The sequence below is a fragment of the Aulostomus chinensis genome, chromosome 22, assembly GCF_037954235.1.
Source record: "Aulostomus chinensis isolate RoL2024-O1b breed Wild chromosome 22, RoL_Achi_v1.0, whole genome shotgun sequence".
Lineage (NCBI taxonomy): Eukaryota > Metazoa > Chordata > Actinopteri > Syngnathiformes > Aulostomidae > Aulostomus > Aulostomus chinensis.
In genome coordinates this window covers 3,552,804-3,576,199 of record NC_141341.1, presented here as the reverse complement: position 1 = coordinate 3,576,199, position 23,396 = coordinate 3,552,804, and the positions used below count along the sequence as shown (strand labels likewise).

At 44.3% G+C, this 23,396-nt stretch overlaps 1 protein-coding gene across 4 annotated transcripts in view; it reads right to left on the bottom strand.

Annotated features, from left to right (window-relative positions):
- The window catches only part of LOC147240404 (uncharacterized), a 27,787-nt gene extending 4,391 nt beyond the window's left edge, over nt 1–23,396 (bottom strand). The window contains exons 1-35 of one of the 4 annotated variants that reach the window (XM_086192822.1): nt 23,264–23,396; nt 22,334–22,447; nt 22,072–22,228; nt 20,785–21,471; nt 20,550–20,684; nt 19,606–19,719; nt 19,252–19,408; nt 18,641–18,833; nt 18,344–18,415; nt 16,108–17,965; nt 15,806–15,898; nt 14,551–15,423; nt 13,720–13,793; nt 13,405–13,518; nt 12,496–12,656; nt 11,602–11,761; nt 11,312–11,506; nt 10,700–10,847; nt 9,705–9,912; nt 9,175–9,355; nt 8,227–8,430; nt 7,815–7,965; nt 7,433–7,578; nt 6,372–6,464; nt 5,568–5,815; nt 5,117–5,291; nt 4,081–4,275; nt 3,181–3,331; nt 2,338–2,453; nt 1,963–2,109; nt 1,416–1,566; nt 1,122–1,294; nt 602–743; nt 355–450; nt 11–48 (exon numbers count right to left, since the gene is read on the bottom strand). In XM_086192822.1, coding sequence (XP_086048948.1) covers nt 11–48; nt 355–450; nt 602–743; nt 1,122–1,294; nt 1,416–1,566; nt 1,963–2,109; nt 2,338–2,453; nt 3,181–3,331; nt 4,081–4,275; nt 5,117–5,291; nt 5,568–5,815; nt 6,372–6,464; nt 7,433–7,578; nt 7,815–7,965; nt 8,227–8,430; nt 9,175–9,355; nt 9,705–9,912; nt 10,700–10,847; nt 11,312–11,506; nt 11,602–11,761; nt 12,496–12,656; nt 13,405–13,518; nt 13,720–13,793; nt 14,551–15,423; nt 15,806–15,898; nt 16,108–17,965; nt 18,344–18,415; nt 18,641–18,833; nt 19,252–19,408; nt 19,606–19,719; nt 20,550–20,684; nt 20,785–21,313 — 7,491 coding nt within the window. In that variant the 5' untranslated portion in view covers nt 21,314–21,471; nt 22,072–22,228; nt 22,334–22,447; nt 23,264–23,396. Of the gene's footprint in view, nt 1–10; nt 49–354; nt 492–601; nt 744–1,121; nt 1,295–1,415; nt 1,567–1,962; nt 2,110–2,337; nt 2,454–3,180; nt 3,332–4,080; nt 4,276–5,116; nt 5,292–5,567; nt 5,816–6,371; nt 6,465–7,432; nt 7,579–7,814; nt 7,966–8,226; nt 8,431–9,174; nt 9,356–9,704; nt 9,913–10,699; nt 10,848–11,311; nt 11,507–11,601; nt 11,762–12,495; nt 12,657–13,404; nt 13,519–13,719; nt 13,794–14,550; nt 15,424–15,805; nt 15,899–16,107; nt 17,966–18,343; nt 18,416–18,640; nt 18,834–19,251; nt 19,409–19,605; nt 19,720–20,549; nt 20,685–20,784; nt 22,025–22,071; nt 22,229–22,333; nt 22,448–23,263 lie in introns of those variants that run through there. The other 3 variants (XR_015111150.1, XR_015111149.1, XM_086192821.1) reach the window with 3 other exon arrangements.

Below are 23,396 nucleotides of genomic sequence, written 5' to 3'. Positions count from 1 at the left end.
GTAGACTTACATGTCCAAGGACCCTCGTTTGAATGTCAGGGGCGGAGTCTGTGGAGGGACGACAGGGTTGAGTCCAGAGAAAACCAACTACAGGAATCAACACATTTCTGTCCTCATGGAATAAATCTTGATTTAACGGAGCAGCGCAGGAACTGAACCTAACTACACGAGTCGTTCTATCATTTACCTTCTACTTCCAAGGGTTCTCAAACTTCAAGACCCAACTGTTCGTACTTGGAACAGGGGGTCACTTGTTTAACAGTCTTTATTATAAAAAAAAAATGACACCTTGAGAATAAAGACTACTTCTAGCTACTGTGTGTGTGTGTGTGTGTGTGTGTGTGTGTTTTGTACCGTGCTGTGAAGAGCTGGTTGCGAAGGTCTTCTGCCGATTCAGAAGACTAGCGAGTGAGATGACGTTAGTGATGACGGGGGAGGCCTCAGCTGCTCCTGCAGGAGCAGCAGAAGAAGAGACCGGATCAGACGACCAGCTGGAACAAGACTACCTCTCCATCAGTTCAGCTGGGAACGTACTGATTGCAATCTTGCACAAACACACACAGACCACACACTCAGGGATGAGAAGACAAAATATACTCACCTATGTTGACAAAGTGGCCTTTTTTCATTTTATTACAGAATTGTAGGAGACACTTGCGGTCACAGAAGTGTTTGACATGCCCAAGACCGGGAAGCTGCTGGTTAAGTTTCCCTTTGGTGCCACAGTTGTCGCATTTGGCAGCCTGAAAGAAAACATTTGTACTGTTTTTTCCAGTTCTTACATACAGAAACACAATGGAGCTGGAACAAGGATCTGGGAGAAGCAACGTGTCAAAATGATAAAATTACATTGCAAAGTTGATAAAACAATAGAGGTTTTGCAGATGGAGCCAACAGTAGTTTGGAAACATCCGTGTTTCAGCACCGACATTAGAATCTCACACTCATCTGTACCAGAAAGGGCCCGGCAGATTAGGGGTGATACTCTTGCTGATGTCGGCACTTTACAAATAAAATTAAATAATATTCTTGCTCAGACTGATTTAAAAAAAAAAAAAAACACTGATGTACACGTCAAGCTTGGATCCAATTTAATCAGGTGAACTTCACCCTCTGCTTACATCACTGCACAGGATTTTGTATTTGGATCTGCAGCCTTCAGAGCAGAACTCCTCCGAGGCGGTTTTGGACTCCGGCGTCACCACCATCTTGGAGATAGAGAGGCAGTAAGCACACGACCGACAGTATCGCCCCCACTTCTTCTCCAGTTCATGTCCAAACAGCTTTTTGCAGCCTGAGAAGCAAAGAGGAGACAATCACACCTTATTCCAGTCTTCACTGACACGTCTTCTTTCGATGCATCACTCTTGGCTCACTTGGGTCATAAAGAATTTTTCTCCGTCCAGTTTTCTTACCGTCACTGCAGAAGAAGCAGTCTTTATTGTTCACCCTCTTGGTTTCTCTGATGATCGCTTCATTCTTACAGTGTTCACACTTTCCCATGACCTTGTTGAGGCGATTCAACTCTTGAGAGCATGCAAGGCTGCACACAAAATCGGTTTTGCCCTGTTCGGACACACACAGAGGAAAGAAATTTAACCAAACTTAAACTGCGTATAACTTTCACGGCAAGACAGAGTGCTTTTGTAAACCTTAATACAAGTGTGGTGGAATCTTTTAGCATTGTTTTGGTAAACTGGTTTAAGTTTTCATATTTTTAAACTGTTATGAAAGTGTAAAAATGCCATGGAGCAAAACTATTGTTCATGAACCAGCACTGAGCTCAGGGCACTGGTAAAGGTACTGATCTTTTAAAGGATCCCCTCGCTGAAGTGGATATCACACCTGGAGAGGAAGTGATCAGTTTAACATTTTTTTTCCAAGCTTTTTCAAAAACGGGCTTATTTGACACCATCACAGTGTATGTGAAGTACAATATTCCATAAAACAGAGCCAACAAACCTTTTCCTGGACAACTCTGGGTGTAGTTTTTATGACACGGCTACACTTGGCACATTGCAGCTTCTCTGGCGGCTTAGGGATATTGCACTGGGTCTGCTCGGGGGCTCCGGCGGGGTTAGCTTCAACATACTTCTCTTTCTGGGTCGCCTGTTGCATGAAAAGAAAAATAAACGCGGAAAGTGTTTAAATTTAGGAAAAACATAGCACATATGACACTTGTGCGGTTTAAACTGGCCATCAGATCATTCCCACTAACCAAAAACCTCCCTAACACAGCTTTTGTGAAGGTCTGAGCAGCACTGACTCCCAGGTCAAACGACCCTGCAGCAGACACGCGTATTTACCAGGTGCCACCACCAGAGAAGCCTGAGTTACCTTAAAAGCCATGGCACAGGTTAGAGTGCAGAAGTTTCTGATGGAGGCATCTGACATGGCGATGTGGCAGGCCGGGACCGTGTTCCTTCCACAGTTATCACAGTTGAGTGAGGTACCTGTGGACCAGAGGTTTCATCATTGCCGTGCAGCAGAAGCAGTTATTTACAGGCTGATGCAACACGTATAAATGAACACTAAAATCCACCAGCGACAGCAAGAGACTGAGGTCAACTGGGACATTTGAGCTGAGTTAAGGATGAGAATTTAATGCACAAAATCAAATTACTTCAGTATTTTGTGTTTGGCCTTCTAAAATACTCACATGTAGGTATCTGCTCACCACCTTGTTTGTTTGTTTTTACCACTGCTTCACTTCTTTGACTCAATACTGCATAAAGAGCAAGCACGTGTATTTAGCTTGAAGCAACGAGCGCTCCGAGGCCATCAACTACAATTAACCCTAACTGTCCAAAAACATGCCAAACTCATAACTATAATCCAGCCGTATGCTAATCTGCAAACACTACGATCGGTGCTAAAAATAAACCACAACACTTTGGGTTTGGCTCTCGTTCATGGAAGCACCAGCCTGGAGGGGCTGTGATTTGTTTGGGAGCTTCATGCTCAATAAACTAAAGTATAATCATAAAAAATACGGGTTCTGTCTACATTCTGGAGTCACTAAGCACTAAAGCGGGAGGTAAAAAGCTCCATACATCTAAACATGAGTACTTCAAAGGCCAAATACTCTCAAGTGAAGTCTGACTTTCATTCTCAGACCAAAACCGTCACTACAACGACAGTGAGGAAGCAAACACACTCATCAACGTGATTGTTCAGCACCTGATGAACTGATCGCCTGGATCTGGGAAGCCATTACACAGCTGCTGGTGCAGAAGAGCTCCAGCACATCTGTACCGTTGGTGTTTTCCGTCATGTCGGACATCGGATGAAGAGTGCCGCACATGGAGCAGGGCTGCTTAGTCTTGGTTTTCTGCAGAGTAACAATGAAGGCCGAATGTTAAACCCCTGAAGCAACTCAATAGAATCTGAGCATACATTTAATAAAAAGGAGTCTATTTGCAGTGTTTATTCATAGGATTCTATTTTTTTGTTTGAAATATGCTACGTTCACTTTAAGACACCTGCTGTTCTTGTTGAAGAGTGTCAGATTCTGACAGTCCTGAGTTAAATTTGTACTGTAAAACTGTTTTAAAGTATCTTCTCTCCGCAAAATAAACAAGGGGCCACTCAGAGAGCACAGAGCATCATCACGTCTGGGTTCCGAATCCCAAAATCCAAACAACAGTTTCATCCTGTCTGATGAAAAATCACTCACATTTTTTTCGAGTTAACCCACAAACAGACAAGCGCCTATGACCACATAACCCTGGTGGAAGCAGTCACTGAAACATGCTGTGAGGCGTTTTCATGGAACTGTCACAGTTACCATGTGAATACTTGAGTGATGATCAAAAATGTGTTTTCTGCAGTTGGACCACCAACATCTTATCGGTTCATCCGTGAATCCGAGTGAATGACTCGAAAATCGGAGGGAATTCTCTTTCCTGAAATATTACGGTCATGACAGGCAGGCAACACTGGGCCTTTAGTCACAACTGTCGCCGAAACTGAGGCCCAACAAGCTATAAAAAAAACCTATCCTGCTTCCAGTCTTGAAGTTCATTAGATGTGCAAAACATTTAAAGTCTTTTTAATGCGTTTTATTTCAGATTCACTTACTTGCTTGAACTGAGACAAACAATCTGCACTGCACAGTGCTTTGCAGCCCTCCTCCATGTTGAGCCTGAGCGGCGCGCAGCAGCAGGAGTGACAGTTCTCGCACACGGAGAGCTTGTTCAGTTTGCAGAAGTGAAGGAAGCAGGAGTCACTGCAGACTTTGTAGACCGTGTCCCCATGAATGATCTCTTTTTTGCTCTGAGGGAGGAATAACATTGGCTTGAGTCCACTTAGATAAACTAAAATAACAGAGAAGAGTTTGAGTGAAAAAAAAAAAGCTTTTCTAGGTAGTATCGTGTTGAGCGTTTTCAAAAAACTAGAGGATAACATGAGAAATTCTGTTCACACTTGTTGGACATCAACAACATCCCTACTCTTCTGTGCGACAGACTTATTTTGAAGCCTAACAAATAGAATATAAAAGAACGTCATGTTAGAAAGAGACATGGGGGATGAGTTTTAAAATTCAAGTAAGTTAGCAGTGGTTCATGACCAAGTCCCTCGTCTTAGACTCAATGTGAGTTTTGATTGGGTTTTTGGTTAAATGACTGAATTGAAGCAGTTCACAGCTGCTTGATAAATCTCAAAGTTCTGTTCTACCACACGCAACATGTCAGTAAGTGAATCTCAAGGATTTTATGAGTCTTAAAAACTGTGGCTGCATGTAAGTGACGAAACGGGACTACAGAGGTTGTTGTGGACTTGTCAGGGGAAGCATGAAGCCAGCTTTGTTACACTGAGGTCACGCATCCAAGGCAGGGTTTGCTTTTATTTTTGCAGGAAGATAAATATGTATTCTAACAATTGGATTTATGCTTCAAAAATCAGGTGATCTTGCTGAAAAAAAATGTGTCTCAAATTGTGTCAAAGTCTTATTAACTTTGTTGGCCACAGAGCCTCTTTTCTACTGTAATCAAAAATCCCAAAACCCATCGCTTCGATCAAGGGAGCCCACAGGGAGGCTTGATTCCATGTTGGTCTACAGAAAGATGTCACGCCTGCGAAGTTGTGTGAGGTTTATAAGCTTCCTGAGTCTTACGATGCAGTATCTGCTGCACATGTTGCACTGCAGCGTGGCTGCCTTGATGGAGGTTTTGCAATTGATGGCTGACTTGTAGTTGAAGGAGGACAGGCAGTTCTGACTACAGAAGATCTTCACCGGCCCCTCAGAGTCCGACGAGTCCTGGATGACCTCCTGAGTCCGTGTCAACTCCCTGAGAGAATAACGCAGGATCACTTTGAAACCTCCCAACTCTGAACAATGTAACTGATGACAAATCGGAGGCTTCACCTGTCTTTCAGTACCAGAATACGGTGAGAAATTTTATTTTTAAATTTATGATAATTTAAAAAAATAAAGCCTTCTATCAACACACCACATGCTCAAATAAAAATTGCTACACTTTCTCCACACTATCAGATACTGAAATGACTATATTTCATGGTGCCAAATAAGCCAGAAATGGCAAAAACATCACCGTATGACTCACCGGAGGCAGAAGAGGCAGCTCCTCTTAACTGGCTTCATTTCGTAAAATTTAAAAAGGCAGGAGGTGGAGCAGAAGGTATCAAGGTGATCTTTCCTCTGGTAAATGGTCTCCCCATCCACCAGGACTTGAGTGCAGTGGGAACAGGATGCCAGAACATCCATGTGGGTGAGGGTGGGAGGTGTGGGTGCAGGGGCTGCGGGGGCGGGGTTTCCCGACAGAGAGAAGACTGCAATGATCTTGAAATCCTCCTATCAGCAACAGAACCACACAGTGATACGACTGTTGAGGGCTTCTTAACCTTCATGTCTAGATGAGCGTTCACTGCTGTCATTGTTTTGTTTCATTCCACGTCCTGGTGAAGGTGAAAGGCTTTCAAGACAAAGACCCGTTGCCTATTTTTCATTGTTGATGAACCGTGTGTGGGAGAAGTCTGCCCTCCCTGACCAGGAAACAGCTCCTGGCATGGACACTTTGGAGTCAAACTGCTGACATCTTTACAACTTTCATCACCAGAGATCACAAATACTTAGGCCTCATCGTTCACGCTGTCTCGTGGTCATTTCTGATCTCATCACTTGAGTTACTGTGCAGACGCCTCTGCAGGAGTACAGCAGGAGTAGCTCACATTTTTGGAGTCAGCAGTGCAATTCTCGTGAGCCGAGGGACAAGCGGACCTCAGCATCTCCTCTGAACTCTAATTTGGCTGTCTTCAATAGTACGTCTCTCCAGAGCTGCAGCGGTTTCAGGCGCACGCAACACTAGGGCCCTTAGCCTCTATGGCTTCCAGACAAATTTAATGCTTACCTGTGAGCCATCTGACTCATTTTTGATGTCTTCCGTGGACCTGAGCGACGGGAAATCCTGGTTGTACTCCTCATCAACGGGCTCTTCTTTTATCTTGATAGTAAGAGAAGTGACTGATTAACAATCTAGACTCAAGTGCACAAACTCTTCCCGCACACTCACAAGGTGAAAAGGTGCCACGTCTGCAAACTACAGCCTGGAGTGCACGATTTTTGCAACTTCACCTATTTAGCACTGTGCTTTGTTGCCGTACTCGACTGATTCAATTCCAAGGCTGTGTTTGGGGTACTCTGGTTATCAAAATCTTTCAAAATAAAGCCTTCAACCTTGTATTAGCTTCATCACTCAACCATCCTCAGCTCCAGGTCGAGCTGCACTACAGCCATACAAACATTATCAGCTGGCATCGTCTCGTTCATGACAATCACAGTTCGCCCAGGCTAGATCCTCTGAGCCTGTCCGTGATGCGTCACGCCAGCAAGACCAGCTGAGTTCTTTAATGTTCCTTCCAGGCTTGTGTTCTCGTCAGTGTTCTGAGGAGATTTGAAGCAGGGAAGCAGGGTTCTCTTGCTGGTTTAATATCACCAGAGTTTTCCACAGACACAATCGGCTGTTCTGCATTAACTATATTGATACAGGATCTTTTATAGACCTGAATTCCCATTGATCGATCCATCCATCCATTTTCTATACCGCTTATCCATTAAGGGTCACGGTGATGGTGCCCAGCTGATATTGGGTGAGAGGCAGGGTTCACCCTGGACGGGTCGCCAGTCCGTCGCAGGGCCATCAGGAGCAATTGGGGGTTCAGTCTCTTGCTCATGGTCACCGGGGGAAGTGGGGATTGAACCAGCGACCCTTCGGGCGATAGATGGCCACTCTATCTCCGAGCCGCCCCGCCCCCTGGACCATAACTGAATCAATTTTGGTTGCGCTGCCACCTCACATCGTCAGTCTGGTGCTGCACCAGTTTATCAATGTTATACTGACTGCAAGCATTGTCGCATCACTGTCGGACCTCAGGGGTTCTCAATCACTACGACATTGAACACCATACTCACAAAGTCCAGATGAGGTACTGACGGCTTCACTTCCTCTGATGGCATCACCTCGTCGTTCTTCATCTCCTTCGTGTCACTCATCACCTCTTTACTGTCTCTCGCCACCCTTTTTTCCTCGTCGACGCAGGACGATGGGCTGCTCCTCCCTAGGGACACGTGTCTGGGTGTTATCCATGTTTACTGAGCACTGAGACTGTTTGCTGCTCAAGCTACTGATCTATTCTGTACAAGACGCAAAGAAAAGACTGGATGTTGTGAGGAAAACTGCAAATCATCTAACAAATGTAATCTGCTACTTTGCATGAACGGTCACATTTGTTTCAACTGCACCTTCCAAAATAAATCAGAAAAACAAAGTGTTCAAAACATGCCTGTGCATTACCTGGGACAGGGAACGACTGGGACTGGTGTACCAACATACATTGGTGGCTGCAGAAAAAGTCAATCTCGCCGTCAGCGGTTTTGTTTTCAACCATGTCTGACATCTGATGGGACGTCTGGCACATGGGACACAACTGAGAGGTTTCAACTCTCTAAAAAAAAAAAGAAAAAAAAAGAGAGAATGACAATGTCAGGAACCTTGCAAAACCTTATAGGCTAAAAAAAAAAAAAAATCCCACAGAAAATATTCAACCTTTCACAGCACTTTCACTGTTATCTCACTGTCTTTTGTTATGAACTCAAATTCCTCCAAATTCCAAAAGTCTTATTGCCACAAAAATGCCAGCCCCGGCTCATTCCCATTTACCAGTGAGGTCAATGGACCCCAGAGACCGAGTGAGTTGATCCCCCACCTGTTTAAACTTGACCAGGCATTCCTCACTGCAGATGTTTCTACGACCGTCCTGCATCCTCAGCACCAGCGGTTTGTCCATGAAGACGGAGCTGCAGATGTCACAGGTAGCTATCGGTATGTTTCTGTCACCGTGGTATTTGGCGAAACATTCGTCGGAGCAGAGTCTCACGGGATTGTTGTCCACGGCCAGCCTGTATTTGCACTGAGGATGACGAAGGAAAATGTGTTCATTACATTGGGTTTAGTGAGTGCGTCCAGTCAAAGCACGCGTCTGTCAGCGTGGTGCCTGGGCTGAGGAATGCTGCTGCCCTCACGAGTGCCTCCAGAATCAATTATAGACCTGGTGGTATTCTTATTTTCCCAACTTGTCAGAAAATCTGATGAAAAAAATAAATGAATCAATCGTTCTAATATGTATTTCCCGTGTAGACAAGTCCCAGTCTGGCTTGTGAGTGGCACATGAGTCCTAAAACCTGGAGGTAAGTTAGCAGTGTGAACAACCGGTTCCCTTGACACAAATTCTAGGAATTTCTGGTGAACTAGCTTGGATAAGGTCCGACGCTTACATGTACTTAATACCATTAAAATATAAAATCTGTCAAGAAGTACCACACTTGGGGAATTCTAAGGCATTTTAAAAACTGCTGTGGCTAACAAGAGGCTAAACAAGATTACAAACGTCATCGTGGCAAAAGCAGGACAAGCGCATCTCTTGACAGTCTGCGGTGTAGTCGATGCACACGTCGCTGAAAACTTTCAGGTTGTCCTCCAAAAATTGTGCCATCCCCGTGGCACTCCCTTAGCGAGCGCTAGTTATAACCAACAACAACGAAAATGAAGCGAGCATCTACACATCTGAGAGATGACGGTGGGACACTGATGTGGGCGACTGATGTCCTCTCCATGTCAGATCAATCAAAAGAGCAACAGCGAATTTCTTCCTTACAAAAGAAAACTTGGAACACATCGTGCACGCTGTCCGAGGTCCCTGAAGTGGTGGACGGTTTACGGCAGCTACGTCCCTCCTGGACTTGACGAAGGCGAGGCAGGTCTCACTGCACAGCTCCCTCATAGTTCCAGAGTCGTCCACAGGAGCCAGGATGATGTTATGAGGCCGTGTTATCACCCTGAGGGAAACCAGAGGAGGGTTATGCTCACAGTTTTAAGGGATCCTGCTGGCAGTCTGACAATCAATCAACCAAACAAATCTGGAAAAATCCTTGGCCTTGGAAATAACACAATCATTTATATTTTTTTAAATTGCAGAAGATCTGACCAGCAGAAAGAAGCCTCCTTTCCTTTTGGAGGTAAATGCTGCAGCCTCTAACTTTAACAAGTAGACCAATGATTCATCTCTTCTCATTCTCTTTGTTCTCCATTACCTTCCTTTTTTACTGACAAATCAAAATAAAGATAAAAACTGTAATTCATCAATAGATTAACAAAAAGAAATGGAAGAAAACATCCTGGACATACTGATCGCAGTTGCTGCAGTTTTTGTGGACTGCTTGGATGTGGGGATGCTCGAGAGAGAGGCAGGACGCAGAGCAGAAAACCTCCTTTGAGTTGTTCAGCTGGCAAATTTCCTGTCCCACCTGCAGCTTCGTTCCACAGTGGCAACAGAACGCCCACTGCTTGGCAAAAGTAAATTTCGGCGTCGTCCACAACTCAACAGCCTCCTTCCCTGCGTGGAGAATCAGATCACAGCGCGTGAAACATCCGCGCACACGCGGGCAGACTTAGAGTGGAAAACGTAAACTGTCAGGAAACAAAACCAATTATTTTTTTTTATCTGTTTAAAAAAAAAAAAAAAAAAAATCGGGCCAAAATGACGTTGTTGTCAGCATTGAAGTTCAGAACTGACAACCGATTCAAATCTAATCAAACTAAATGGATGGAGAGAATCGCAACACTTAAATCTGAATATCATGTCACTATTTCACCATCTTAGACGACTGCTACTGTGTGACTTTTTAAAATCATAAATAACATGTAAATCCCTAAATTGGGGCCAGACTTCCATTAATCTTTGACATAATATTGGCCTGAATATTATTATTATTTTTAGATTCCAAGACTTGTCCAGGTTTTTCATGACAGCACGAACCATGAAACAACTCAAAAACCCGACGCTTCCATCCTCCCTGTCGCCAGCGCAAAGCAACAAAAGCCCCACCCTCATGGATGTCAACTCCTGGTGCAGGTTGATACAGCAGGGGCCAAACAAAGAACACCACGTGAGGATGTCCAGATGAATGATTGGAGGATTGCTGCAATGACAACCTTCCAGAACTGTAAATTCATTCCTTTTCGTGTTTTTTCACCACTGACATTATAGTGTTTTAAAGTTTTTACACCAAAACAACAACAAAAAAAATGTAATTTGGAATTTGGACACTCAACTACGGCAAAGTGGGAGGAAGAACTGAGAACAGACAATCCCATCGTTTTATAATTGAATTGAGGCATACCTTGACATCCTGCTGGCTTAAGCTTGTATGAAGCCAGACACGGGCGACTGCAGAAGAGCTCCACCGTCTTCTCACTGCTTTGAAAGTGAACCATGTTTGACACCGGTTGAGAGGCGTGGCACATGGTGCAGCTGTGTGTCTGCATCGTCTGCAGAGGAGCAAAATATAAAACAAACTCATGAAGGAGTGTTGATGGCAGACACGAGCCAAGACGCGTACAGAGATCCTGTAAAACCACCACCAGAAGCTGAGGGGGTTTTAAAGCACTCACAAACGGCTGTTTAAAGCTGACAAAGACAATTTTTTTCTTTTTTTTTACCACTCGCATTATTTCTTTGTGACTCCGGAGTGCCGAAAGTGCCAGTTAGGTACATTTAGCCTCACGCTAACGGCAGCTGACAGCTTTAAAAAAACCAAAATCAAAACACCGCTAGCTAACAACTGTCCAAAAACGTCTGTTAGAAACTCTCGAGCTCATCGTCTGACGTGATCCACGTCTTCTTCATCCAGCTGCAGGTTTGGTGATCCACAGATACTTGGATAGTGAATAACTGCTAGAGGTTAGTTTCCATGAATGACGGAGGTTAAGTGCTGTTGGTTTGGTTTCTGTACCTCTCTGTATGAAATGAGGCATTCTTCACCGCAAAAGTTTTTGGCGCCGTCCTCCAGCTTCAGGGTGAGGGGTTTGTTGGGGCAGTAGGAGCAGCAGCTCTCACAGACGACCATGTTGTCTCTGCAGAAACCTTGCATACAAACGTTGCTGCAAAACTTGAGGACGCCGCCATTCAGAATCACCTGACGGGAACCCTACGGGAGGGACGATAAAAGAACAGCGAGTACAGCAGTTTGAACTTAAAACGAACAACTTTGTTGGCAAGGAACTACATTTTCTGCTGCCTTACAGCGCAGGGTTTATTGCACATGCTGCAGAGCGGTTGTGGTGTTTTGGCGGACGCGGCTTTGGCTTTGAAAGACGAGAGACACGCCACGCAGCAGAAGTCCTTCATGGTTCCCTTAGCGTCCACGGCAGCCATGATGAGGTCCAGCGGCTGCGATATCACACTGGATAAACGAGGAGGGCAGATGATGGTTGTCAGTGAACATTACAACAATTAATATGGAATTAACCGACACCAGCTGACCGTTACAGCCAATGAGGTCATATAATTGGACAGCTGTGTTGTCCAAGTATAGTTTGCTACCTCGTCTGTCCAGAAATCTATCGTTCGCCCAGCACCCATCATGATGGTACCACCTTTACAGAAGCTGTCTGACCTACCTATGACAGTGACTGGGGCTATTTGACACACACACACACACACACACACACACACACACACACACACACACACACACACACACCTGAGTAGTTGATCTCTTACCACAAAATCTGAGAATTGTAGTCCGGTTTGTGAAAAAGTACGATGTCAGTCCGATCCAAACGGAGATCAGCAGGCTAGCAGGAACGACTAATTACAATCCTGTCAAGCGCGTGTTTTCTATCCGGTATCTGACCGAAAACGACACGAGTCACAATTTGAGGTCACACATAACGATCCTGGAACTCCACAGCAACTTTAATTCGATTGTTTGGTATTCAGGGGAATTTCCTCTCTCAGCACAAAGTCAGTGGTAGCCATCAACACGTGGAAATTAGACATATAAACATGAGATATAATAAACGGCAGTTAACAGTCGGGAGTAAACGGGGGTTTAAATTTCCATACTGACACGGTAAGTGCATGTATACGACATGTAAATGCGAGTAGATGAGGTGACATTTTTCACAGACTCACCTGAGACAGGAATGGCAAGTCTTGGCGACTGGTTTGATGATGGGAAACGTTCCAAAGAGGCAGGCTTTGCTGCAGAAGACATCTGAGAATCCTTTTCTCTGGTACGCCGTCTGACCCTTCAACATGCTCGTCCGGCAGTGGGAGCAGGTCATGTGGGTGGCCTGATGGGTAACGGAGGAGATTAAAAAAAAAACCTTCTGCTTATTGTACGACGTTTTGTGGAATTTGTCAGCTGTTTGGACCTGATGCAACTCCTGGGTTGTTCTAATTTTAAGACTGAAAGTAAAATCAACATCAATTTAGGCGCAAAAATTAATGACCAGAAAAGCAAAAGCCTTCCGTTAAAAGTACAAACCAAAGGGTTAACCTGTTTTTGGTTTTCATTCAGTGAGTTTATGACCAGCAGAAGCAGGGTACTAAAGGTTTAGATGGACAATGACAATTCTATCCAGTTTCTCAGTGACCTCTCTGGCCTCAGGAGGTTAGTTACCAACGTGTCGTAGGTTATAACGGCACTTTCAAGTCTCAATAGTCGAATTTCAAACCATCTAATTCTGTTCCTTTTAAACACTTTTTAAAATACAAGTGGCTTATAATGCAGCGTTCAAATTCTGACCTCCGATGTTTAAATTCCGTGCTTGACATATTTAAGAATGTGTCGTTTTTAGAGAGAAACTCAAGGATTTCAAGCTCCAAGGAGCAGACCATAAAGTAGACAAGGTGTAAGCACAATGCCCCTTTTCCCCATGTATTTCCTTTATTAGCATTATTGCACATTAATCCACCAGGGGGATGAATGTGCAATAAGAGAAATACAGAATAAAGCCATCCTGTGATATCTTAGATGACATTCACAATCTCATACTTCATGTTCCCCTTCTCACGACTACAGCTCATGTGAGCCCTGACCTTTTCATGGCCCGGCTTGTTTTGGTCAGGGTTGGACTGATCTTCCTCCGGCGCCGTTATAGAGTTACTCAAAGATGGCAGCTGGGACAATCGGAGACGAGGCTGGAGCTTCTCCTAGCAACAAGGGGGACAGTTCATCAGGAATACTGTTCTTTAGTAAATAGATGTGCCCTCATCACGTGGTAGATGAAAATGGACGACTTCAAATTCTTTACATTTCTGGCTGTGAGCACACTCAGCATGCGTCACTATTCGGCAGAAGAGTTCCTTTTCGGCGTTATATTTATAGGACAGTACAGAAAAATAGATACTCACAATATTCAGCTTTGGTATTAATATCTTCAGTTCTTTCATCTCAAGCAGTGCAGGAGATAATTTCATCTTCATTGCTGTAAAATGTAATAAAAAGTGCTCAGATGTAGTTTTAGTGCAAGTGCAAGACATGTTTTGCTATGTTTTATTGCGATAACGAACGCCAAGACATTACACCGTAACAGAGGCTGCTAGAATTAGAATTGATCTAATAATGAGAGGGATGCAGCGGCGCTCAGTTTTTGAGAACAGCATCCAGCGCTGCTGGGAGTTTACATTTTAAATCTGTCCATCGTCTTTGCTTGAGACGGTAAAGCTTTGGTTCTTCTGTGTACTTCAAAAGTCTCCCTCCAGTCTAAAACGTCTGGTCTTCTTCCTGCAGTTGAATGATCCGTGGGCAAAGCTTGAATCTAGAAGGGGCCTCCTGGCAGGATTTGTGACATCACAAATATCTTCCAGTCAATTCTGGTCCAAAATTTCAACGCACACAAGTGAGATGTGAATACTGGCCTCCTCCAGCGCACAAGCAGTGAGAATGGACTCTATAGAGAAGTAGGAGACATCTCAAATCCAGCGGTTACTCTCACCAACTGAATAATACATTCGAAAACACTCGTCTTTAAAGCTCCGCAACATCTCTGTGTTTAGCTCAATGCATACAAAGCATGAAGGAGCTTCATCAGCAGGCAGAAAAGCTGTTAAAGATGATAACATATGCAAAAAAACCCCGTTAACATGAATATAATGTGAATTGTATGATATCACCTTCTTATCCGAGGATGAGAAAAATATTATGATACATTTTAGAAGCATGAAACCTATGGTTTGTTTCACCTGTATTCCAGCTGGCAGTTGGAAGACTGCTCCCCACACCCATCTGGTCCTTGTCCTCCTCTCCTCTCGCCGTGTGAGTGGCTGCATCGCTGTCCATCGTCTCTTCAGCCGCGGCCTTGTCGGGAGGGCCCTCTTCCCTCTCCTCGTCCTCTTCTGGTGTCGCCCCTTGGCTGTTTGTGTGGTCATCTTCGTTGTTTGCTCTATTCCCGTCAATGTCCTCGTCTGTGTCTACGTCAAAGTCCATGTCAAAGTCCACAATCATGTCATCATCATCATCGCAAAAACTGTATGATGCATCCTCGTTGCTGCAAGCTGGAGTTCCCTCGTCTGAGCCGACAGCGCCGCTCGTAGGCATTTCCTCTGACTTCTCATCTTTTCTTGTGTTCACCCCATCATTTTTGTCATCTTTTAACTCAGGTGACACCGTTCCACACTTAATTTTCCTGGGCCGGCCTCGTTTCCTTGAGGGAGGACATAGGGAAGCTCCTCTGCTGGTTTCAAGTGGATCACTGCAAAAATTGTCTGATGCACCCTTGTTGCTGCGAGCTGGAGTTCCTTCGTCTGAGTCAACAGCGCCGCTCATATGCATTTCCTCTGACTTCCCATCTTTTCCTGTGTTCACCTCATCATTTTTGTCATCGTTTAACTCAGGTGACACCATTCCACACTCAATTTTCCTGGGCCGGCCTCGTTTCCTTGAGGGAGGTTGTTGGGAACCTCCTCCGCTGGTTTCACGTGCATTTGCCCCATCATTTTTGTCATCGTTGAACTCAGGTGACACCGTTCCACACTTAATTTTCCTGGGCCGGCCTCGTTTCCTTGAGGGGGGAGGTTGGGAAGGTGGCGAGAAGGAGTCTTTTGGAGAGGAGGGACCTTGAGGAGATGGAGGTTAAGACACAAATGATGTCATTTCCCTCGCTGACAACTACATCTACATCCTGCTGGTAAGTAAAATACTTTTTTCCTTTTTTAGTTCCCTTTCTTATTGCTTTTTTGTAGCTTTGGCTATTAACATTTCTGGAGAAAAACAAGAAGAATAGCATGTGTGGTAATCCAGTAATGTGTCCTCTCAGTTTCAACACCATCTCCAAGGTGAAATACTCAATGAAGTTAGATGACCACTACTCAGAGAACACACCTCCGTACCGAGAGAAAAGCTACGTGATCACATTGATGTGTAACCATGCTAACTGACTTCCAGGTCGCAGGATTCAGTCTTACGTCATGTACATGGAGAGTTCATTTAAAATCCTACCGCTCAGCTGGAAAAAACTCTCCGATTCCACACTGTCCTCCTCGACGTCGCTGCCTTCAGGGTCGTCCTGCGCCACATCTGGCAGCAGCTCATCTGCAGGGTACATGTGTGAGTAGAGGGAAGTTAGGAGGTCCGTTTAGAAACCAAAAACAAATTTAAAAATACCTGGCACTGAAACACAACTCTACTGAAACACCCACGTCCATAAGTCAGCTTAAATAAATGGTGAGGGGTTTTATTTATAGAGTTAACACGCTTGACCTTTAAGATGTCCTCTCAGTATGCAAGGATCCTAAACATACCTGGAATCTCAATGTCCTTGAGAGATTTTCCTTGGAATCTTTCCATTGAGCCATCCTCCATTGCAGAGATCAGCGCTGCAATTTTTGCAATGTCTCCAACTGCCTCTGGCGACTGGTAATACTGCCTGTCCGTACAGATGCCACAGCCCAACATTTCGGCTAGTTGACCGAGCTCATCGTTTGCGAGGTTGAGAATCTGGAATATCCTCAAAGAGTGCTTGCGAAACAACTCAGACCTGAAGTGAGTCTGGTCCTTTGCCCCGCAGCGTTCAGTGAAGGTCCTGACACACTGGTGATCGTGGAAGATACTGGCACATTTGCCATCAGGCTTTGCAAATAAGAAGGGATTCTGTTCATGCACACCACAGGCTTTTCTCTTGTTGACCAGCAGCGTTATCGCACCGAGCAGTTTAGGAGTCACCATCAGGGCCAGATGTTTCCCACTGATTCCTATAACACTCAGCGTCACGCAGTGTTTGGACAGCAGGTGTTGGAGCTGCGGCTGGCACACGGTAGCATCGTCCTGGAGCACAGCCTCCTTCCTTTCCTCGAATGCCTGCAGTGTTAATTTTGAAACATCCGAGTTACACTTGTTTATGACTGACACTTGAGCGAGTGTCACTTTGCAGAGTGCTTTGTAGACCTGTGGCACGTCATACAAGGTCAGGCTTTCCACTGCGGAGGCTAAGATCTCTTCCATGCAGTGGTGGAGAAGTTGCGCATCCCGTGTGAACGTCATGGTTGAGGTGCGGACGACGCAGGATCTCGGTGGAAGGGGGTTGCTCCATTCTTTGTTGCACAGTTGCATAAACTTTTCTGCATCGTGTAGCGTCTGTTTATCAGCGTCTTCTCTCATAGCCTTGGCAAAGTTGATGTTGGCCATTTTCCTGAGCGAATATCCCAACTTCTGCATCACACTCGGGGTGTTGCAGGATTTTGTCGCTTCACTGAAACCAGACAGCTCCCTGACAGCTTCAGCAAGTTTGGGGAAGTTTTGAGGTTTCATAGCCTCCTCAAACGTAGAAATCGACTTTTTCCTCAGTGTCAATAGGAGCCTTCCCATTTCCCTGAGTCTCTGTGAGATGTACGCAGTTTTTCTTGGTTTTAGGTCAATACTTTTGCAATCTAAACACTTTGCCAGCAGCAATATGTGGGGATCGTTCTTAACTACAGATCCAATCTGATCTCGCTTCATATTTTTTAATATGCCGTTCACATCATCTTGGGAGTATGTCATCTCCTCCACGGTGACGAAAGATAACACTGTATTCCTGCAACTTCTCAAAGTTTTCATCATTTTCGAGGCACAATTTTGCTTGTGCCGCCACAGGTCTTTGCGAACATACATGCCTTTACAATATAGACAGATTGCAAAGTTTTTAGCCATCGGCGACAAATGCTGTTGCCTCCTGATCACTTTCAGTGGTCCACTGCGGCTCTGGAGAACCTCCTGGTTATGTTTGTAATTCCCTTTATTGCGTATCACTTGCAGTTCTCTTTTCCTCTCTATGGAAGTTCGGGGTAACGCAAACACTCGTGCAATATCAGGCTCCTCGTTTCTATGGGTGAAAAGATGACGGCTGATTTTGGACTGAGGTTTCCCACAAACATAACAGTAATTCCTCTTGGTATAAGAAGTGTCCTCAGACTGGGGCTCAGGATCTTTGTTTTTGGAGCCATCGGGGTCGTCCTCGTCTGAGATCGAGTCATCAGAACTGCCATCACTCTTATCCTCTTGCTGGATGCGTGAAGAACCCCGCCGAGAACGACTGGACTCGGGCACATCTGGATCGATCTTCTGACACTGCTGATCGCTGCTGTCATCGTCGCTCCCAACTTCAGGAATGTACTCCTCAAACTGGAAGAAGGATCATGCTTTCATAGGCTTCACCAAAATACCAAAGGAAGACTTAATGTATAGAGTGAAAGACAAATGAGTCTAAAAGCCTTGAAATGACTTCCCTCCCATTCCCCCGCCTGCAAGTTACAACGGAGAATTAGGGCCAAGGATGGGAAAAAGAATAAGGGGAGGGTTTTGGGGGGACATTGGGAAAGTTGGGGGGAAGTTTGATAGTCATTTGCTCTTTTTCCTGAAAACGTTCTGGATTACATGAGTAAATCTAGATTTATAACGAGACAATAGTCAGTCGCAGTTGGACAGTCAGTGTTAGACCGCCACCCACGCCCACGTGGCCTGTGACTACACCTGAGGAGGGGAAATCCCTGCAGCACCGACCTTTTCATCCTCTTCTGAAGACGCATCACTGTCCGGGTCTCCTTGGGAGTGACTCCGTTCTTCTTCCGTTTCCTGTAAATATGAAGAAGTTGGGAAACTCATGAAGACATTTGGTCACATTACAATTTGCTTGAAGTATTGAATCATGTAAAAAAACAAAAATAACAAATAAATTAAAAAAAACAACAACTCAACGGTAATAATGTTGAACAGCTGCCGACAAAATGTTAGACAGCTGCAGGCTAATATATTCAGAAAATGCAATGTCATCATAACCAAGGCTGAACACAAACGTACACTCGATCGCCACGGATAAGACGAGTCCCCGTAGTTGTAAGTTATCTCCTCATCCGGAGATATCTTCCTCACTGCGAACAGGCACAAGTGTGGTCTTCCAGCGCCAAATATTTTCTTTATTTCACAGTTGGGATTTATGTGATCGTCGTTCACGAGCCTCCCGAGGGTCCCGTCCTCTTTGGAAGCATCAATCCTGAAAAAAGAATTACTTTTCATGAATCATCCACGGCAAATGTAATATTTACCACAGCACAAGGTGAACGCAGTTTAGTCAAAAACACACTGAAACTACTGACACTTACGAGCACATTAAGACACTGCAGCTGTGAAATGATCTGTGATATTAGAGTGAATACCAGTTTTTACGTCAACATTCCCGGTTTCATCAAAAAACATTTTTTATTAAAATGATATGTGTGATTTTTGTGTGTGTCTGTATGAGACAGATGTTTGCTATAGCCTAGAATAAGATGTGTAGAAGGACAGCCTGCAGCGTGACAATATTTAAGCTAAAATCATATTTTGACACACAACTGCAGTAAGTGATTACATTTTGATTTCTTGTGCAGCCCTGGTGCCTGCAAAATGGAGAACATAAACCGTCAACTGACCGCCAGTTTCTTCCATCCCACGAGAAGTCGAACAAATATTTGTTCACAGTATCGCCAGTTTTCTTTCTCCTGGTTTCCTTTTGAGGGAAGGTATTCCCCCGGTACTCCACAACGAAGCTGGATGGCTCGATGGCTGCACGGGTAAACACGCCTTTACCTAGAAAACAATATTAAAAAGTGACTTTGTTTTTGCTCTGACAAATGTTTATATAGCAACAGAGAGGAACAGAGTCTTTGTGAAAGACACAAATTAAACAAAAATATTACTGAAAGAAAAATGACTAAAAACTCGAGCGTCAGAGAGTTTTTGAGTCCATCTGCCCTCAGCACGCCTGCCCAAGGAGCACCAGCTACCTTTACAGGTGTCGATGAACCTCTCCTCCAGGTGCTGCTTGTCTGTGCGAGTCCTTATGTGCTTCAGGGCGTCTTGCTCAGGAGTCAGTTGCCTTCTGTGCTGCGCTGTACTTTCTGGAAAATGCATGCAAGTACAATCAGGATGTAAGCACATCCCCGCCATTCTCTGATTCTTAATATAATCGCCTCGCTGCAGGTGCATCATTCTATGACACAATTTTAACAGTATCATGTTAAAAGTTAGACCAAAGCTGTCCAAAGTGGGTTCCATGGGCTGAATTTAGCCCCACACATGGTTTGATTTAACCTGCAACATGACAATTCATAGAAAAAAACAAAACAAAACATTAAAATCATTCTGTAAATCACAATTTATACAATCTTCTTTTTTTGTGAGGTAAAACTGCTCTCTAAATGTGAAAGATCCCCATTTATTTTTTTATTTTTTTCATAATTTGATCAGGCGCCAGTTTGGCTCAAGCCAGGTGAGGAAATAAATGGACTTGCACTGTGTCCCGCAACGTAATGTGTGTTTGCTTCTGGCCTGTCATCAAGTTCCAGGTTCAGCCCTCAGAGGGAGAAAGTCTGGGCACCCCTGAATTAGATTAGAAAATGCTGCAAAAACATGTGAAAAACACTGTCAATGAATGAAAACCAACTATCAAATAAATCAAGCAAAAGCCCTGGATCCAAAGCATCGTTTTCTGCAGCAGTTGCCAGGGTCTGACATCAACAATCACTAAGACTCAAATGTGGGGAAGTCTCACACTTGGAGAGTGAACCGAGTAGGAAAATCTGTAAGCTGGAGGGTAAATGTGTTCTACCCAAAATGGTAGAGTAATACAATAGAGTATATGGTGATATTACACCCACACCAAGTGGCTGAAATGCTGTAGGCAGATTTCGTGACATCGATTTTGGTTGGAGTGTCACATTTTATTCACCCATTTCGCAGTCGGGAGGCAGTGGGAGGGGCTTGCTACAGGACATCCCACTCCTCTGAGCCAGACAATCAGACTCTTCATTGTTCTCATCGCTGTCATCTGAGTCGGCAGGCTCCCCGTCGAGCTCCAACTCATCTTGGATAAAAAAAGCAAAAGACAGTGTAGCTACATCTGGAACACGAGAGCTGACTTGTCTCTGCAATGGCAGACAAAATAGAAACTCAAGTCTCCATACCCTCAATCTTGATTTCCTCAAGAGAGTCTCCTTTGAATCCTTCAAGAGATCCCTTTTCCATTGCAAGAATGAGCTTTGCTATTTTTGCCAGCTCCACGGCTGCTTCTGGTGTCCGGTAATAGTCCCTGTCGGTCGGGATGCTGCGGCCCAACAGTTTGGCCAGGTGATCCAGCTCATCGTTCTCCAAGTTGAGAATCTGAAAGACTCTTGCAATGTGCTTGTGGAGTTTCAGTGATCGCAGATGCTCCGGTTTCTTTGCGCGACAGAGAACTGAAAAACTCCTGATGCAGTTCCTCCCGTGGTAAAGGCTTGTAGCAGAAGAGTTGGGCCTTGCGAATAAGAAAGGATTGCCTTTGTGTACGCCACATACTTCTCTCTTGTTCACCAGCAGCGTTATGGCGCTGACAAGTTCAGGGGTAAACAAGATGTTGACCTTCTGGCTGCTCCTGCTCTGAACGTTTATTCTGATGAAGTGTTTGGACAGCACTTGGGTAACTTCATCCATTTCTTGGAACGTCTTCAGAGCCATTTTTGCAACTTCAGGGGAACATTTGTTCAAGATGGACACCTGCGCAAGCGTCACTCGACAGAGTGCGCTGTAGTCTCGGGGGCTCTCAGACGTCTTCAGGGTTTCCAGGGCAGAGGCTGATGCTGTTTCCAGGTACTTGTGGAAACGCTGCACGTCCCCTGTGAACGGTATGGTGGAAGGGCTGTTAATTTTTCGGCCCCTCAGTGAAGCGAGGGCTGAACCGGAGACAAGTCCTTTCCACTCATTTTCACACAATTTCATGAATTTCTTGCTGTTTTTCATCTTCTTCTCATTCCCTGAAGCACCACTGAGGACAATGGCCCCAATTTTTTTGAGCGAATGTCCTAATTTCAAGGCCAGACTTGGTCTTCTGTAGCACTTGACCTTCGCATTAAAACCAGCAACGTCTCTGACAGCTTCAGCAACTTTGTAGAAGTTGTGCGGTTTGATGGCATCTTCAAAGGTCGGTACTGACCTCTTCTTTAGAACCAGCAAGAGTCTGCCCATTTGTCTGAGCATCTGCCTGATGAACTCATACTTATCTGGATTATTTTCATACCTCTCAGTCAGATAATGGGCCAGCTGCACTAAAAGAGAATCATTCTGAACCGTCAACGCTGCAAGCAAAGCACTCGGAATAAATCCATCCACAAAATAAAAGCATTTTACCATCATTTTCTCTATGCGGCTGATTAAAAAAAAAAACCCTATGTAATATAAAAACTTTGACAAGAGCCAAAAACAAGCACATATCTTACCACCAGTTCGCTCCCTTCCATGAAAACTCAAACAGGTAATTTTTCAGCAAATCAACACCATCTCTGTCGGGTGCTCCTTGCCGGGAAAAGATGTTCCCCCTTAATTCAACAACGAAGGAGGATGGTTCAATGGTTTCCCAGGTGAACAGCCCTCTCCCTTGACAAGGATGAGATTTGAGATTCAAAAAAGAAGAAATAATCAGTGGAGGGTTCACCTTTCCCCCAACAATCCAGAGACTGTGAAAGGAGGTGCAAAACATACCTTTGAAGGAGTCGATAAACCTTCCCTCCAGAAACGGTTTGTCTCGACGGGCAACAATGTGCTCCAGGGCGTCTTCCTCTGGAGTCAGAGGTGGAGTCAACTTGATCATGACAACTGCAAAAAAAAAAGAAAAAAGAAGTTGGACAATAACAGTGAGCCCGCTACTCCACTTAGCATCCTGCAGACGGTCAGCCATCATAGCAAAACGCTGCTGTCTGTAAAAGTGCAATAATGCTTAAATAGTTCAAATATATCATTTGGTTGTATGAAGAATTTCTTACCATAAAATAGTAAAACAATTATCAAGGAGAATTTAATTTATATATATATATATATATATATATATATATATATATATATATATATATATATATATATATATATATATATGTATGAAGACTAGAAAATTCTTCAGCTACAGGGTTTGGGTTTTATAAATCATCATCATTGCAAAAGCTAATAGCTTCAATTTAATGAATTCATATTTCCTCTCATATCACAAACCCAATATCAGTCAAAATAATGTCATCAAGGTACAATTTCCAGAAAGGCAAAGCCCGAGACAGTGTTGAACAATATCACCTTAACACAAACTCCAGGCAGCGTCTTAATTTTGCAGATGTTAAGTTTCAAACTTCTGGATGAACATTGTGAAGCTCGTAAAACTCAAACATAATATTTCCAAATGTCAGTTTTGTCATTTGAATTAAAGGGACTTACTTTTAATTATTATTTATTTGTTACACTAGTGACCCATCTTAAGACAAGCATGAGCAAAACCTGTCTTTAAAAACACAACACACCTTGCTAGCATGCTGGCACTAGAACTAGGACTAACTAGTCTGTCAGTCACTTGTCTCGTCTCAGAAACATATTTTGAACTGATTTTAGAACAAATCGACATCGACATCAATTAATGACGGCATTTACCTCTGTTTTAACGTTCCAGCAGGACTGCAAGAATGGGTAGTTAAGCTAACTTGGTAGCAGCCATCTTCTCTTCCACCCAGGACAACACATGACAATGACGTGACACCACCCAAGTTGAGCGACGGCGCTTCTA